The following is a 19,263-nucleotide window of genomic DNA, read 5'->3' on the forward strand; positions in this document are numbered from 1 at the left end:
TCTACATAATTGCGTTATCATCCAGTTGACATTTTTCAATCATATCCATAAGGAAAGTCAAAGAGAGGCTCTTAGTGTAATGGAAAGAGTAAGTGTTCTGCTTTAGGTCAAAAAAGGTCCATATTCAAACATGGTCTCTGATTTTTATCAACTTGGTTATCATCATCAAGTCACAACTTTCCTGAGCCTTGATTTCTTCATTTTTAATATGGGGATAAATTGAGGACGAAGAAACTCCTAGGGTTCTTATAAGGCTCAAATGAGAGAAATTGTCCCATGCCATACTAAAATTGAGTCATACTATTTCTAAAACTTTCCAATGACTAACCAGTCTATTGACTTTATTTTTAAAAGGGTACGAGGGGAGAATAGGTTTAGTTTGGCCTGACTTATTCTCAGTGAATCTATAATAACGCTTACTCATTACCCACCTATTTTTTTTTCTAATTTCTCTGACTTTTATAGTACATTCTGAAATTTTGCTGGGAAAGAATGTTAAAACAAGGGCTATTGTTTCTGAAATTTTTCCTTCCCCCTCTCCCATTTAAAAATAATTGTAATACCTATTCAGTTGTTGTTCATAAATATACAATATTTCCTCCAGTTTTTTGTCACTTAACACCTTCTTCATTTTTTCTTAAAATATATGAACACTGATTCTGGTATCAAACCTTCACTTTCTTCAGTTCCAAGGAATATGATTAATCTGGGACTAGAGTCTTGAATTCATTTAAAGTATCTCCTGTAGCTTCTCTTGCTATCTCTTTCATCTTGAGCTTCAATTCTCTTTTAATCAGATTTATTCATTTTTATCACAAAAAATTTCTTCTCGATAGAAAAGGCAGCATCAAAATGGATGCTTCTTTCTTCTTTTCTATCTAGTTTAAACAATGGGCCCATCCATTCCTTCTTCATTTTACAAGGACATTTTTGTTTTTAGCACTTTTTATTTTGCAAGTGTCATCTCTTTTCTGAGCTCCAGTCATTGGCATACTTTTTTTTTAACAGATTCATGTCAGTCTTATGATCTTCCTTAGTTATATATGTAAACTTTTATCCAATATCAGTTCTCAGAGAACTCCCTGTGCGGTCACATTGACACCTTTTTTTAATTCTTTTCTTTTTCACTTGTGTTAGTATATTCAGAATTTCATCTTTGTTAGATTATTCCAGGCTTCCTCAGTCACATTCCACTTTAAAACCCCTGCCTACTAGGAGATTGTTCATATTTTTTCCCACTAACTCTGAAATCTTTTCTAGAACTTTTTTACAATCTGCAAAAATTGAAAATATTCCAAATTCTTAGCAGGAAGGAAATGGCCAAGTAAATTACATTATATTAGGATATGGATAGGGGACCAGTACTGTGATTATACTGATAAAGGAGAATCCTTGGTAAGGAAATTCCCATTATCAGCGCAAATCAGCATCTCCTCCACAACTTACAGATTTAGAAGAAGTGTGCTTGAACTGGGGGTCCTTAAAAAAACACATTTTTGAGGATTCTATTTCAATATAATTGGCTTCTTTTGTAATCCTATGCACTTTAAGCATTTTAAAAATTATTCTGAGGGGTCCATAGAATTCAATAGACTTCCAGAGGGACCCATGACATAAAAAAAAGATTGAGAACCCCTCTATTAGACAATTGCCTAGTTGCAGTGGTGTCAGGCTCAAACAGAAACAGATTCCTGCCACAGATTGACTTAGAAAACCACAAGTTAACATTATCTGTGTCTTAATGTATCTTTATTTATCTTGTCAAATTCCAACTACATTTTAATTTGATTCAAGCTGCACCCCAGAATTTTACAGGTGCCTTGGGCCTCTAGTTTGATTACTCTGGCCTAGAGCCCTAAGGGCTTAAGTGATGTACCCAGGACGATATAACCTGTATGTGGCAGAGGAAGGTCTTAAACTTACAGCTTCCTCACTCTCTAGCCACTATGCCATGCTGCTATGGATGTTAACAAGATGAAATACGGATAGTTATTTCACTGGAAAAAAGTATGGAAGTCAATAAGTAGAAATGTTGTCAAGTTTCAAAGTAGATGCAAATGTGTTTGTAACCACAAATATATGCACATATGTACATTAACAAAGATCAGAAAGAATTTAGAGTGATATAGAATGTAATATTTATTAGTTCTTTTTTTCTTTTTAGTGGTACATAAATTTATAATGGAAATATATATATTAAAAAAGAAAGATCTGCTTTCCTGAAAACTAAAGACACATATTTGACTTTGTGAGAATTCTTCTCCTTTGCTGTCATGAATCCTAAAATGATACATGGTCACTTTTTCCCAAGGTCCCTGTCACTTCATATTGTCACACATAAGAAATGTCTCTTGATATTTCTGCCATGTTGTGCAGAATTAAAAGCAGAGAGCAATTTCTCTGTTTCCTCTGTCTTCAAGAAGAGGAAACTGTCAGCAAGGCAAGTCAAGAATTCATCACCTTATCTACTTTTACCACGTGTTAAGGACGAAGCAGTAATTACCTGGATAGCTGTAGCCCTCATGACTCTTACATCTGGCCTTTGTGACAGTTTTGTAATTAGTAGTAACAAAGCCTTCACCCACAGCCTCTTCCCAATCCATATTCTCATGCCCATAACTGGGCAATATTAAGCATATACCACTGTTTCAATCATTCTTTTTTTTAAATTCATTTAATATATTTAGTTTTCAGCATTGATTTTCACAAAAGTTTGAATTACAAATTTTTCCCCATTTCTACCCTCCCCCCACTCCAAGATGGCATATATTCTGGTTGCCCCATTCCCCAGTCAGCCCTCCCATCTGTCACCCCACTCCCCTCCCATCTCCCTTTCCCTTCTTCTCTTGTAGGGCAAGATAAATTTCTATGCCCCATTGCCTGTGTATCTTATTTCCTAGTTGCATGACAAAACTTTTTTTTGTTGTTGTTGTTTTTGAACATCTGCTTTTGAAACTTTGAGTTCCAAATTCTCTCCCCTCTTCCCTCCCCACCCACCCTCCCTAAGAAGGCAAGCAATTCAACATAGGCCACATGCGTATCATTCTGTAAAACCCTTCCACAATACTCATGTTGTGAAAGATTAACTATATTTTGCTCCTTCCTAACCTATCCCCCTTTATTGAATTTTCTCCCTTGACCCTGTCCCTTTTCGAAAATGTTTGTTTTTTATTACCTCCTCCCCCTGTCTGCCCTCCCTTCTATCATCCCCCCTTTTTATCTTCTTCCTCCTTCTTTCCTGTGGGGTAAGATACCCAATTGAGTGTGTATGGTATTCCCTACTCAGGTCAAATCCAATGAGAGCAAGATTTACTCATCCCCCCTCACCTGCCCCCTCTTCCCTTCCTACAGAACCACTCTTTCTTGCCACTTTTATGCGAGATAATTTACCCCATTCTATCTCTCCCTTTCTCTCTTTCTCAATATATCCTTCTCTTATCCCTTAAATTGATTTTATTTTTTTAGATATCATCCCTTCATATTCAACTCACCCTGTGCCCTTTGTGTGTATATGTATATATACATGTATATACATATATACACACATAGACACACATATATGTATATATATGTTTACACACACATATACATATATATGTATGTGTGTATATATATATATATGCATATTCCTTTCAGCTACTATGATATTGAGGTCTCATGAATCATACACATCATCTTTCTATGTAGGAATGTAAACAAAACAGTTCAACTTTAGTAAGCCCTTATGATTTCTCTTTCTTGTTTACCTTTTCATGCTTCTCTTGATTGTTGTATTTGAAAGTCAAATTTTCTATTCAGCTCTGGTCTTTTCACTGAGAAAGCTTGAAAGTCCTCTATTTTATTGAAAATCCATATTTTGCCTTGGAGCATGATACTCACTTTTGCTGGGTAGGTGATTCTTGGTTTTAATCCTAGCTCCATGGACCTCCAGAATATCATATTCCAAACCCTTTGGTCCCTTAATGTGGAAGCTGCCAGATCCTGTGTTATCCTGATTGTTTTTCCACAATATTCAAATTGTTTCTTTCTGGCTGCTTGCAGTATTTTCTCCTTGAGCTGGGAGCTCTGGAATTTGGTGACAATGTTCCTAGGAGTTTTCTTTTTGGGATCTATTTGAGGAGGCGATCAGTGGATTCTTCCAATTTCTATTTTGCCCTCTGACTCTAGAATATCAGAGCAGTTCTCCTTGATAATTTCTTGAAAGATGATATCTAGGCTCTTTTTTTGATCATGGCTTTCAGGTAGTCCAATAATTTTTAAATTCTCTCTCCTGGATCTATTTTCCAGGTCAGTGGTTTTTCCAATGAGATATTTCACATTGTCTTCCATTTTTTCATTCCTTCGGTTCTGTTTTATAATATCTTGATTTTTCATCAAGTCACTAGCTTCCACTTGCTCCAATCTAATTTTCAAGGCAGTATTTTCTTCAGTGGTCTTTTGGCCCTTCTTTTCCATTTGGCTAATTCTGCCTTTCAAGGCATTCTTCTCCTCATTGGCTTTTTGGAGCTCTTTTGCCATTTGAGTTAGTCTATTTTTTAAGGTGTTGTTTTCTTCAGTATATTTTTCAGTATTTCTTTGGGTCTCCTTTTGCAAGTCATTGACTTGTTTTTCACGGTTTTCTCGCATTCTTCTCATTTCTCTTCCCAATTTTTCCTCTACTTTTCTAACTTGCTTTTCCAACTCTTTTTTGAGCTCTTCCATGGCCTGAGACCAGTTCATGTTTTTCTTGGAGGCTTTTGGTGTAGGCCCTTGCACTTTGTTGACTTCTTTAGGCTGTATATTTTGGTCTTCTTTTTCACCAAAGAAGGATTCCAAAGTCTGAGACTGAATCTGGGTGTGTTTTCGATGCCTGGCCATGTTCCCAGCCAACTTACTTGACCCTTGAGTTTTTTGTCGGGGTATGACTGCTTGTAGAGCAAAGAGTACTTTGTTCCAAGCTTGAGGGGATGCGCCATTGATTTCAGAGCTATTTCTATACAGCCAGCTCTGCCACCCCAGCACTCCTCCTTCCTCAAGAACCACCAACCCGGACCTGATGCAAATCTTCAGCAGGCTCTGCACTCCTTCTCTGATCAGGCACTTAATTCCTCCCACCAGGTGGGCCTGGGGCCGGAAGTAACTGCAGCTGTAGTTCTGTAGCTGCACCTCCCCTGCTTCCCCTCGGGCAGTTGCTAAACCTCGAACTCTGTCCCCTGCAGCTTTTCCCACTAACCTTCTCTGTTGTCTTGGTGTTTGTGGGTTGAGAGGTCTGGTAACTGCCACAGCTCACTGATTCAGGGTGCTAGTGCCTGTCCTGCCTGGCTCCTGGTCTGGTTGGTCCTGCTGCCTCCCACGCTGAGCTCTGCTCCCCTCCACTCCATGCGTGATAGACCTCATCCATCGACCATCCAGGCTGTCCTGGGCTGGATCCCTGCTTCCCTCTGCTATTTTGTGGGTTCTGCAGTTCTAGAATTTGTTCCGAGCCATTTTTTATAGGTTTTTGGAGGGACATGGTGGGGAGCTCACGCAAGTCCCTGCTTTCCAGCCGCCATCTTGGCTCCACCCCCGGAAGTCTCCTGTTTCAATCTTTCTTATCCCCATATACTTCACTGTAAATTTCTCCTCAGGTTCATAGATTTAGTTATATTAGTATATGCCAATGTATCTGTGATGTATTTGGCTGTCCTTTCCAATGGTGTGTATCACAATTCATTCTTGTCCATATCCTCCTATAAGTTTACCAACAAAGAGTCTATCCAACATACTGTAGACCTTTCGTCATTTCTCCTAGCATATGCAAAGAGACCAGTGGAACAGTCTCCTATTTATTTGTAATCCCTTGCCCCCATGACCAGCCCATCCTCTCTTCCTAGCAGGCATTTTCAAGATAATATCTTATGTTTTAATCCAGGAGATGCCTTTTTAAAAAATATTCTATGCAAGTCTCCAACACTTTCAATTAGAATTATGGCTTTCCACTATCCTGTCAAGTCTTAAATGATACCCATGTACTAAAATTTCATATTTGCTTTTGTTATCCATAATCTATTCATTGGTATATAGTCATCTAAGGCCATAACTACTGTTCCTCACACTCTTCCTTGTTATTTTATCCTGAGAAGTACTTATGTTCTCTTCCATCATTACTATTTCTTCCTTGTTGCAGGAATTGTCCTCCATAATAGTCAGTTTTACAATTTTATCTAGGAATTTTTCTCCTTTCTCAAACTTCAGTTTAAAGTCACCTCAATCAGATTGCCAAATATCCTGACAAAAGTTCTCTCAAGGCTTCATAAAATGCATTTCATCCTATTCCAGAAAGGCATCGGTCAGGTATCATAAAGCCATGATCTGGGGCAGTTAGGTGGTGCAGTGAGTAGAGCACCGGCCCTGGAGTCAGGAGGACCTGAGTTCAAATCTGGCCTCAGACACTTGACACATTCACTAGCTATGTGACCTTGGGCAAGTCACTTTACCCCAACTGCCCATCCTTCCCCCCTGCAAAAAAAAAAGCAAAAAAAAAGCCATCATCCAAGAAAAAAATATCATTCTTTTTATGCACTCTACATACAAAACTATTTATGTCTCATTGTATGCTTTCCTTTCCAGTGGCATGGCATACAACTACAATTAAGAACTTCAGAAACTGTTTCCCTGAGTCCTATCTCCTACCCAGAACTTCCAAACCACTAAAGATTCTTTCCAAGTTTTATTTCCTCCCAGTGGTACCATTCGTTTGCAAAAATACTAACTATCCTGTCTTTTTTCCTAGGCTCTTTTTAAAATTTGTCTATTTTGTCCTTCAAATTCATTTTTCTCTCCCTTTCATGTGATAATTGGCAGTATTATTATTTTTGCCTACTCGTCTCTTCTACCTTTCATCTTGTCTGGGTAGTCTCATTTGCTCTTTTTTATTTGTTTTGTTATTTTTCCCTTATCTCCTTTGTTTCTATTAATGTTACCATCTGTGTTGTACAGCTGTAATATTTACTCAATTGTTGGTACGATTTTCATTACTTCTTTCCCCTTTTGCACTATTCCCCAGCACAATGGCATCCTGGAAAGAGAACGGGTCTTCTCTACCCTTGATTTTTTCTCTTATCTCATTTGTACAATCACAAACTTTTTGATCTGGGGAAAAAAAACCTTAGTAATCATCTAATACAACCCCTTTTATTTTTTTTGATGAAGAAATTAAATTCCTATTAAGTGATTTGTCCAAGGTCATAAACTAGATGGCAGAGTTGAGACTAGAACCAAGATTTTCTGGTTCTCATTTGAGATGAATTCTTAGCCAAACATATTCCTCTCCCAAATCTCTCCATTAAATGAAATTAATTTCAGCCCTTTCCGCTATATGATGTCAACAAAAAGAATATCTCATAGTATATACCACAACCTCTAGTTTCTCAGGACCCATCCAAAATAGTTGTGGGGCTTAGGAAGACCTGCTGCCACAAAAGATGACATTCCCCTTTCTGCCTTTCTGCTCAGGGCTGTCTATCCTCTATCCACAAAGGCAATTAAGCTGTCTTTTTTTTTAACTTTTTTTCCTCATCACAGCAGAAAACACTTTTTTTCGCTTTTCAGATCTTGTATATTCACAAGCTTTCTCTGGCTCTTTCCTTTTGCATTCTCTGGCCTTCAGTTTTGTCCCACTCTTTCCTTCTCCTGTCCCTAATCATAATTTTACTTCTGATAATGTCTTCCTTCTCCATAAATGTTCCCTTTCTTTCCTTCAGAGAACTGTTGCCATCCATGGCTGGCTTTGCTTGGCCCTTCTCCTTAGTTATAATTCACTTGCTTATCCTGTAAACATTTCCCTTCTCCCTTCAAGTCTCAGCTAAAATCCCAGTTTATGCAAGAAGTTTTTCCTGACCCTCTTTAATGCTAGTGTTTTCCCATCTGAGATTATCTCTAATTTATCATGTGTATATCTGGAATGTACATAATTATTTAGATGTCTAAGCATCATATTGAGAGCTTGACTATTTTAGCCTTTCTTTGTACTCTTCAGCAAAATGCCAAACTGCTTAATAAAATCTCATTGACTTACTACCAGCTAGAATTAGTCTTCTCCATTTTATCCCCTCCCTTCCTTTTATTGCTTCCTTTTTAGCCGTGTCCACCAATACTATTTAGTTATCTGCAGCTTCCCAGAATGCAGTTTAACTATTTGAAATGCCCTCTTACTCTGGACCTTTGGTACCAGCCAAATTTTGTCTGACCCCTTTGTTTGTGCTTTTTGGACAATCATACATATCCTTCCTCCTCATAGAAGCAACACACACAATCCCTTTCTTGCAGAAGGCACTGGTTTGCCTGTCCATAGCAGAAATAGTTCCCCTCATTGTACAGTATGATTGGATACTTTTGTGACACCTATGTGTTAAATATACCTTTTATATTGCTTACATTGGCAGAAATCCTTTCCACCTAGATAGAGTATGCATTGAAGGTTCTTGGTAGTGTCTTTTCTTTCCAGATGAATCCCACCTTTCTATTCTTCAACTTCAATACTGCCTTCACCAGCACTTTTCAACAATGCTATAATATCCCCAGTGGCCCACAGTTTCTTCCCTATATGATGAAAAGCTTTTTAAAATTAAGTTCATTAAGTTCTGGCTACAAATTAAGGTACTATACTAGGCTCTGGGGGTACAAAGAGAAAAAGGAAACCCTTCTTGCCCTCAAGGAGCTTATACACTCTTGAGGGTAAAGGGGACACATACCTAAAAAATAAAACAAACTTTATGTAAAGTAATATCTGGAAAGAATTCAGGTCTAAAGTTAAAGGCAGTTTGTTGACAATAGAAAGGGAGCACCCAAGGCACAATGGAAAGACATGGTGGCATGGGATTGTGACACAGAAGGTTGACAGAGGGCTGACATGAATGGGAATGAGAAAACAGAGAGAGATGGACAAATAAAGGACTTTCAGTTTCAAACTTACTCTTCTCTCCTCCATCCTCCCTCCTTCACCACCTCTTCTACCTCATTTTTTTGAGGCAATTGGGGTTAAATGACTTGCCCAGGGTCACACAGTTATACTAAGTGTCTGAGACCAGATTTGAACTTGGGTCCTCCTGACTCCAGGAATCTATCACTGTACCACCTAGCTGTCTCTCTTTGATCTCATTCTTAGAGCTAGAGACTTTCCCTCATACCTTACTGAGAAATAGAGACCATTTGCTATGAGCTCCTTCTCCTTTCCTTCCCTACATCTCAAAACTCCCTCACATTATCCCCCATATTCTCCTCCTTTCCTCCAGGCTGTCATTAAGGAAATGCTTCTCCTTACCTTGATTCTATCACTTCCTGTCTCCTCCAGCAGGTTGCTCCTCAATCATCCCCTTTCTCCCGCTAATCTCACTTTAACTAATTGCTCCTTCTCTTCTGCCTACAAATATGCCTTGTCTCCCTTGTCATTAAAAGACTTTTATTCTACCATTCTATCCTATCAAGCTATTGTCCTTACCTTTCACTGTCTCCTACCTTTCACTGCTAAACTCATCACCTCCTCCTTCCTCTCTTTTCACTTTTCAATCCTAGGTTCCAACCTTGTTGGAGAAAATCCTTTCTCCAAAGTTACAAGTGATCTTTTAACTGATGAATATAATGGTCCTTCCTCATTCTGCAGCCTTCTTTTCCTCTTGGAAGTATTGTGGCTCATGACCACTTTTTGTCTGGACACTCTCTCCTCTTTTGATTTCTATGATAATGCCCTCTCTTCATTCTCTTTCCTATCTGAATGCTCCTTCTCAGCTTCTTTACACCATCCACACCAGTCCCCTAACTATGGATATACCCTCAATGCTCTCTCCTGGGGCCTCTTCCCTTCTCTTTCCATGCCTTCTTTAAGTGACTTCACCACTTCCTGTGGCTTCAACTTTTATCTCTGTATGATTCCCAAAACTCTACATCCAGCCTTAGTATCTCTCCTGCACTCCAGTCCTGCTTTAAACTACTTATTAGAGGTTGTGAACCTCATGGTCTCATGGGCATTTCAAACTCATTATGTCCAAAACAAATCTCACTGTCTTCCTTTCCTCCTCCCAAATCCACCCTCTTCCAAACTTCTCCTCTTTTCTGTCAACACCATCACCATCCTTTCAGTCACCTCAGTCATAGCCTTGGCTTCACTCTGTACTCTTCACTCTCACTCATCCCACATATCCAGTTAGTTGCCAAGTCTTGTCATTTCTTCCTCCATAAAATTTCTCTCATCACTTTCCTTATTCAGATTCACATACTGCTAGTTTGGACTATTCTAATAGCTTCCTCATTTCTCTTCTTGCCTCAAATCTCTCCCTATTCCAACCCATGCTCTACATGAAGCCTTTTCCGACATTCCCCCCTGCTGCCAGTGGGGGCTCCCTCCCCTCCAATTATAGAAGCCCTATAAAATTCCTTTAGGAGTTCCAACCCCTTTTCTTTCTGTCCTTCCAAAATTGATCCAAACATATCAAATTCCTCACTGCCTATAAACTAGATAGTTATAAATATACTTTGGTCTTTGTCCTATTGAATTCATAATAAATGTCACCACTATACCATCTCTGCGGGACCATTACATAAAACTCTTGTGACACACATCCATGAGGAATTTTCTTTTAAAGCCTAGAAGAGGAACTTTTGGCTACATGAAATATTGGGCCCTCAACTCATCCCAAGTGAGGGATCAGAAGTCAAAGGACATGAGTTCAAATCCTGACTCCACCATTTATTTTATGTTACCTTGGGCAAGTCATTTAACTATCTTGGGCCTCAATTTCCCATCTATAAAATGAGGGAGTTGGACTAGATAACCTTTAAGGTCCCTTACAGTTAAAAGTTTAAGATCCTCTGATACCAGGTACCAAGAACTGATATCCCAATCTGTATCTATACTTTGGACAAAGAAATACCTGTCTTTTGTTGGCAGTTTCTTAAAAGGCACAAGATAAAGGTGTCAATTCATGTTCATCTTCCTATATATCTGTTGGTATAGATGTTTCTTTTCCATATGTACAGGTCTCTGTGTCTCTGTCCTGCCCTCTCTGTGCATCTGACTATTCATTTCTTTTTGTCTGTTTTCTTTTTGAGTTTCTGCTTCTCTCTTAACTCCCAAGTCAAAATATAAGTTACTTGTTGTATTGATTGTTGTATTGATTAAATGTGGTTTATTTTCCCTGTTTTTAATTTAAAGTGTGGATCAATAGAGCATTTTATGTTTAGAACCATGTTATTGTCTCAACTAAAAATTTTTAAACACACAAAAAACTGAATAAGCTTTTCAGGGCTGTACAGTTCTGAGCTCTATCACCAAGCCAGTTTGTGCTAGAGATAGCCCCTTCCCCCCACCCACCATGTTCTTCACTCTCTTCTGTCCACTCCTTGCTTTCTTTGGTTCATTTCCCAACTTCAGGGCTACCTGCCACAGCCTCTCACTCCCTTCCTCCTCCCTGCCTGCATCCCAGCATGCACACAGGTGAAGGAACTTCCAACATTCCCTTGGAATCACCAACTCTGATCTTCAGTAGTTATCTTGGTAGGACTTATTCCTTATTCTAAACCAATTCCTGATTTAGCTAGGAGGTGCAGTGGATAGCTCACTGGACAGAAAAATCTGAGTTCAAATATAGCCTCAGATACTCACTAGTTGTAAGACCTCAGGGAAATTACTAAACTTCTACCTGCCTGCAATGGCAAGCAAAATGGGACTTTTCCCTGTTCTTTGTTTGAATGGGTCAGGTGTGCTGGGATCTTTTTTGTCTTGGAATGTTTCTCAGCACTAAGATCATAAGGGTCATTGAATTGTATATGATGTGGTGCTGCTGGTTGGAGCTTTCCCACACTGATTTCTCACACTCTAAATGGTGAGCCCCAAGGGCCCCAGGGCCTTGAGACAGGTATATAAGATCCGAGGTTGGCATTTGACTTTTGGGGGTACATTCACTGAAAGAATGTGGGTGATGAGACTTTGGGCAAGTCATTGAACCCGCCCCTGCCCCAGCTTTGTAACCCAGATGTTGGTGCTTCTCTGGTAACTACAAATTGTGATTTGATCAGACAAGGTCTGTCTGTTGATATTTGTAATTTCTGTTTGTATTTGCCTTGAAGTTCAGGGGGATGATTTTTTTTCCCTAGAACTAAGTGAATGATATATGTATGTTTGATTAAACTGAGATTGTCAACCCCTTAAAGTTGCTTTCCTTAGAAAAGCAAATCAAAGAACCAGCACTCTTGTTGCTGGTCTTGTTGGGCCTTATACCCCTACAGCAGCTGCTAGCCACATTGTTTATATACTGCCTCAGTTTCTTCATCTGAAAAAGGGGGGTATTGATAGCAACTACCTCCCGGAGTTATAAGGATAAAGTGAGATTATATTTATAAAGCGCTTTGTAAATTTTAAGGTGCTATATAAATGCTAGAAGCGAGGTTGATGGTAGTAATGATGAAGATAAAGATGATGATGCACCATCTTTTCCTCTTATGCAGCCTTTGGTGGAGAAGCTTACCCACCCTCTACAAATGACATGTGCCTAGTGATCTCACCCAGTGTTTCTCATCCTGTGGCACTCATTCTTTTTGTAGTGTTCAATTGAATGTGGAAGAGGAACACAACAGAGGGAAGTGATTTGTATCAGGAAGAATCCGGATACCTTTGATGTGTTAGATCCACATGAATGTTCGTTCTTAGAAAGACCTCCCAGTCAGCAATCCTGCTACCTCAAACCCTGTGGTGCTAAGTGGTTTAGTACAGAATGGAGTGTGGTAAGTCATTGTTTCATTAATGCTATTTATACTCTTAACGATTAAGTATTTTCCTGTCTCCCCACATTACACAGCTCCCCTGGAAGAATCTGTGCTGTATCAGTGCCCTGGATCAGTCAGTTGTAGAAGCCAGAAGTATGACTCGAATCCAATTTCTGAAATCTTGAAACCATAGCGTAGACTGCTATTTAAATGAGATCCAGGGGAAAATGCTGATTTAAGAAAACATTGAGTCACTTCATTTGTGCAGATGGAGCGATACGTTTTCAAACACTTGATCCAAACATCCACCCACCTTCAGGAAATACACTATGTAGACACGTATGCGGTCTTGGAGATGTCAACTTGCCCTGCTCAGAAAGGCAGAAAATGGATATTCATATATTTGGTCTGTGAAGTTATTGAAACAGAAGTCTGCCAGCCAAGGGATTTATAATCAATGAGGTCAATCTCAGGGCTTCTCAGGGAACTTTTGTTACATACTGGAAAAGCTTCTGAAAAGCCAGTTGCCGAATGCTGCGTTTGCCCCACTCGATAACAATCCTTCAAATATTTAACGCATCAGCCCAGAAGCAGACTGAAAGCCATGTGTTTCATGTGAAGGACATTTTCTCTCCTTCTGAGAAATGGAATTTGATGATGTTAATACTTGCAAGGTGCTTCAAGGAAGCAGAAACAGCATTTATGTTCAGCCATCTGGTTAACAGAGAACAGAATGAGAAAAATTTGTGAGGTCTGAGCCAACTGAGATAAAAACTGAAGGAAGAACTGGCCCAGGCTGTGTGCGTGGCAGCCAAATGACAAGGCCTCGATACAGGGAAATGTAGGAACTTTAATGAACATATTACCAGTATAAACTATACTAATAGAATGATGGGCTCAGAGAGATCAGTTATAATCTAGGAAAAAGAAAGACCTGATAGATATTTAAAGAGTGCTGCTGTGGTCAACTAGACATTTAGGATTATCAGAAAGGTTGTTTCAAACAAAGCAGAAAATATTTGCAACATTGCGCGTATTAGGGCTGGAACCAAGATGGGGCTACTGAGGCTTTACTCCAAGGCACTAAGCATAGCATTTATATTTCTCCAGCTAGTAGAAGTGACTAAGCTTAGCCTTAGTTAGCAAAAATAATTGCTCAAAAACCAGAAAGTCATCAGCTGGCATACTTTTTTCCCCAGCAACCATATCTCAGGTGAGTTCCTACCCATTCTGACCTTACTTTGCTCTTCTCCCAGAAATGGGTTTAAACAGTTCCACAGTGTCTTCCACTGTGATACTTAATGTATTTATACCTGTCAGTCAAGAGATTTATAATAAATTAGGTCAATCTCTGCCCTTCTCAGAAAACTCATGCATTGGATTCTGAGGCCTCTCTCCATAGTCTTCTCTACTCCCCACCTCCCATCACAGTTTTGCAGGCACTTTATATGCTGCTTACCCCAGGTAGCAGAATGGCTAATTTAGGATTTACTGCACACAGAGATACACAATTCTCATGAGGCATTTATATGCAGAATACCATATTGATCACTGGACTTTAAGAAACAGACATATTTGAACTGGAGAGAATCTGGAGGAAGGGGAACTCAAAAGGAATGGGGGAGTTCTGAATGAATGTAGGCTTAAATAATTAGAACTCTTCAGTTTTCAAAGACAAAAAAGGTATGTGATCATTCCCTTCTTTTAAAAAAAATGAATCAGGTAAACAGATTATTTTTCCTTCCCATGATACCTTTGAAGTTTAAAGAAAGACAAGTTTAGGGCAAAATAAAAAGGATTACTTTAACATAAGAGTAATAAACTTAATGGAGCTCCATATGCCCATGAGTTAATAGAGGCCAAAAATATAAATAGGTTCCCAAATGATTCAAAGGCATTCATGATTGACAGGTCTGCAGTGCAGTGTTAAGGAAATCAGGGATGTGTTGAGGACCAAAAACCCTGAAATTGGCAGCAATCCCCATTCACGCACAATGGGCATTAGCCTGAGGGGCCTCAGATATGATGTGTGCAGCCATCCCCAATTCCTATGTTGACAGATTGTGCAGGGAATTAGAGCTGAGAGACCTTAGAAGACATGTGGTCCAACTCCCTACCGAAGTCTGGAGAAGTTACATAACTTGGGCAACCAGGTAGCATAGTGGATAGAGTTCTGAGATTGAAGTCAGTAACACCTGAGCTCAAAAAATTCTCTCATACTGTTGTAAAATTTGGGGCACTTACCCTTAGTTTTTCTTCTGCAAAAAAGGAGGACAATAATCTCACAGCATTGCTGTAAGGCTCAAACGAGATAAAATAGTTTGTAATCCTTAAGTAGCAGAGAAGATATGAGAGTCAAAATCAGTGTTCCAATTTTAGTGGGTTTTATTTTCAACATTGATTCCCAAGTTCTTTTAGGACAGATAAATCTAAATCATTCAAACAACCCCTAGCTGGTGGGATGCATCTCTTTATAATTGTTTTCTTAAGTAATTTAATTCTTTTTGCTAAAATAGTCACATGAGCTCAACAGCACCAAAGAAGTACATTGATGGATTTTCTTATTGGTTGAATTGGATGACCATGGTTTAGTAACCTATAAATCCACCCTAAGGAACCTTTTACCCAAGTCAAATTGGTTTGTGTTTTAAAAATGCGTAGTTGTCCCTATGCTTTCTTATGCTCTGATTGAACTTGTAAGTCCTACTGAACCAAGTTGATTTCTTTTGAACATTTCCTTTTTATATGTGTTTCTGATGCTAGTCAGAATGGTACCATGGAAAGAGGACTGGATCTGGAGCTATAAGATCTGAGTTCAAATTTCAGCTGTTCCATTTGCTTGTATGACCTTGACTAATTCATTTCCCCTAAGACTCACTTTCCTTATCTATAAGCTGAGATAGTTGACCTATATCTTGAAGGTCCCTCTCACCTCTAAATTCTGTTATGTGTCTGACCTCTAGAAAAAGCCATGGAACATCTATTGTGTTCAAAAGCAGGAGAACCTGAGAATGAATGCTGATAGGGTGTCACTGTTCCTATGATCATTGAACTCTTTCATGTAGTAGGTGGCCCTGTCTGCTGCAGACATACACTGGGTTGTTTCAAACTATCACCTAAGATCCACAGCTGGGGTCTTTGGATAGATTTCAGGGGTCTATCGGCTTCATCAAACTGACAAAGGGGTCCCTGGCCCACAACAAAAGGTTAAGCAGCCCTGTTTCTGAGGCTGTTCCGGGCCAACTATGATGTCTGCAATTTGAGCAAGTTGCCACTGAGTGGGGAGGGGTGCTTTGACCATAAGCATTTGATCTGAATTAAAAAAAAAAAGCTTCCCATAAGCACAAATCAATGAGGATATAAATAAGGTGACTTTCCCACATACTTTTTTCCTCTAACAATAGAAAGATAAGGTATATAGAGGGGCATGGATTTTCTTCTTTTAACAGCTACCTAAGGTCCCATGAAACCACAGAGAATTAGCAATGTTTACCTGCATAAGTATGACCCCATGGAGACATTTTCATTATACATATTCTTTTTTTCACATTGATGAGAGCTATATGTGCATGCAAACATAAATATATTCAAGTCAGCAATTTAATTTGAAAAACATTTATTAAGCACTTTTTGTGTCCAAAGTACTGAGATTAAAAAACAAAAAGCAGTTCCTACCTACACATATACACACACACACACACACAATGAAAAGCTACAAACTGGTTAGCCTCCCCCTCCCCCCCCCCCACAAGTATTCTAGAGACAATAAACTACTTAAAACTATGAGATCCTAACTTCTATGATCCCTCATTCCTTTCAGTGCTCCAAAAGCTGCCAAGGTGGATTCCGGGTACGAGAGGTACGATGTCTATCAGATGACATGACACCAAGTAATCACTGTGACCCTCAGTATAAACCAGAAGAGAAAGAATCTTGCAATCCTCAGGACTGTATCCCAGAAATTGGTAAGTTGGAAATCCTGGTGTTTGAACCCCAGTCTTCCATCTAGGGAAGAAAGTATTCAGGTACCTTAAGTACTATCACATCTTCTATTAAGAAGAGAGAGAAAAGCTGGGTAGTAACAAAGTATATCTAGGTGTCATAGTCCTAAACCTAGAAAATAAACCTAGGAAAAGAGGGTTTAAATGGGCCCTCCTAAGGCGTATGTGTACATTTTAATGGAAGCTTCTGGAGACAATGTGCTTTTTTTTTGTCCACTCCAATAATATTTCTGATGATGGAAACCCCAAGGCACAGTAAGCTGGTAGGGAGATAATGTTTAGGCAATCATCACCTGTGTCTGCTCCCAAGATTTGCCCTGTGTAGCTGCTCTTCTGAATGCAAAAAGAGCAAAAGACAGATGAAGATTTCTCTGTATGGCAGTTTATCATTTTTCTTCATATTAAGTGAACTATGTTAAATGACCTGTGTTCCTTTATTCTTTCTTTTCTATTACCTCTTTAACATGCCCTTCATTTACCTCACAAATATATCACTAGTAATTTGAATCTCTTCTTCCAAAATTCTATATTTTAGTGTTTCCATATATCTATTTATATAGATGACAGATACACACTGACTTCGTTAAAGTCATTCCTACTCTTCTGATAATTCATCATGGAGTAAAGGAAACCTTGGGCTCTCAAATGCCCATATAATAGGCATTTAATAAATACATTTTCATTCATTCATTCCAATTGTCAGTAGGCCTTGAAAGACCTCACTAATCTGGAAAGTCTTGGCTATAGTCCCATGTGCCTGTCAAAGAAAAATGACCTTTCTGAGTTCAAAGGTATGTCACTAGAAGTTTAATTTCATTAGTTGGAGCAACTCATGAAGAGTATATATGAAGGTCTAGAGGGTTTGCAACCTCTATCAGCAGAGATATTACCAACACCAACAGAGTCATGAATACTTTGAAGTCTATAGAGAGGCAGTTTGATAAAGAAGGCTGGCCTTGGGGACAGAAAGGCATGTGTTTATATTCTGCCTCTTACAAACACATGGTAACCATAACATGGGCAATGTTCTACCAAATAGATGAATTTCTGCTCTGTTTATATAGATATAACTATCTGGAGACAAAAACATGTATAATATTCATATAGATATATACGAGTATGTATATGTATATATATATATATACACATGTATGTGTGTGTATGCACACATAGATATCACAACTAGTATGAAACAGCAATAGGACTTGAACTGAAGCCCTACTGATTCCCAGGAGAGCCAGCCCTCTATCCATTATGCAACACTGACTTTCTTAAAATATCATTCTCATAGGGCAAATTGTATACATTATAAAAATTCACAGAATTTGACCTCAATATGCAGGGAATTTTTCAGATACCACACTTGACTAGCTTAAATCAATCTTTGGACAATAGATTGCACCACTCTTTTCTCATTGAGTTTCTAGTCTGTTGTCTTATGCCTAGAGGCTTATTGGAGATGCTGTTGATACACCCACCCCTTTGAGCTTGAAGAATAAATCTATTTCCAGAACTCTGACCCTACCTACCTGAAATACAAACAAAGCAGCTGTTCACACCCTTTCCTATATTGTTCTCACTGATATGGAAGGCAAAGTTGGTGGTCCTCCAGAAAACATTGGAGGCCCGAAAAAGGGATATAACAGGGTGGTCTCAACTGTCCCCATTTAACTGCCATGTCATTATTCTCAAGGTCCAGGTATACACAGGAGGTGCTGGCATTTCAACTAGAGCACAGCTACCAGAAAGGCACAGGAATTTGGTAGGAAGATGTTTAATGAAACTTCTCTCTCTTTCACCCCAGATGAAAACTGCAAAGACAAATACTACAACTGCAACGTGGTGGTCCAGGCCCGGCTCTGTGTGTACACCTATTACAAGACTGCATGCTGTGCATCCTGTACAAGAGTGGCCAACAGACAGTCGAGTTTTGCAGGGCGTAGATAATGCCTATTCCAATCATTGTGGAATTGGACAAATTTGTAAGCAGTGTTGTTGTGGGTGCCTCTCAGCAGGCTCGGCCTGGCTCAGGGGACACACAAATACAATTTAATCACTTCCCTTCAGTTAAATATAATGGGGAAGGGGTATCTGGGAGTATGTTAGGGTTGGAAAAATGATGCTCTCAAGTGATTCCTTATCCTTTGAACATTCCCACTGATTAATCCTGTTCTGCATGCCCAGCATCAGCTAAAGACCCTCATGAGAAATGTGCAGCCAAGCTATTATCACAACACATTCCAAACAGGCGATGCTGTTGACCAAGTGTTTTGTGGCTCTTGGTGTTTGTCGACTTTTTAAAAATTAGTGGACTAAAGATAGGACCTGGAAAAAGTAATATATCTATCAGCCTCGTTAAGCTTTTCTGAGTGATGCATATCCTTTCTTTTTTCTACCCTCGCTTACCCATGCCTACTTTCTGTCTGGTCTTACCAAGGATCACATACCCTACCCAGGTCATCAGAGAACCAAAATGCTGAATAACCAGATACCTTTTAAACAATATAAAATATCCTATACAATACCAAATGCCCATGAAATTTCC

At 39.1% G+C, this 19,263-nt stretch overlaps 1 protein-coding gene across 1 annotated transcript in view; it reads left to right on the forward strand.

The window, feature by feature from the left end:
* The window catches only part of THSD4 (thrombospondin type 1 domain containing 4), a 338,894-nt gene extending 319,840 nt beyond the window's left edge, over positions 1-19,054 (forward strand). The window contains exons 10-12 of the mRNA XM_036736984.1: positions 12,556-12,735; positions 16,538-16,682; positions 18,523-19,054. Of these exons, the coding sequence (XP_036592879.1) occupies positions 12,556-12,735; positions 16,538-16,682; positions 18,523-18,665 (468 nt within the window). The 3' untranslated portion in view covers positions 18,666-19,054. The remainder of the gene's footprint in view (positions 1-12,555; positions 12,736-16,537; positions 16,683-18,522) is intronic.
* Positions 19,055-19,263: the final 209 nt, after the last annotated feature.

The sequence above is a fragment of the Trichosurus vulpecula genome, chromosome 8 (genome assembly GCF_011100635.1).
Source record: "Trichosurus vulpecula isolate mTriVul1 chromosome 8, mTriVul1.pri, whole genome shotgun sequence".
In the NCBI taxonomy this organism is placed as follows: Eukaryota; Metazoa; Chordata; class Mammalia; order Diprotodontia; family Phalangeridae; genus Trichosurus; species Trichosurus vulpecula.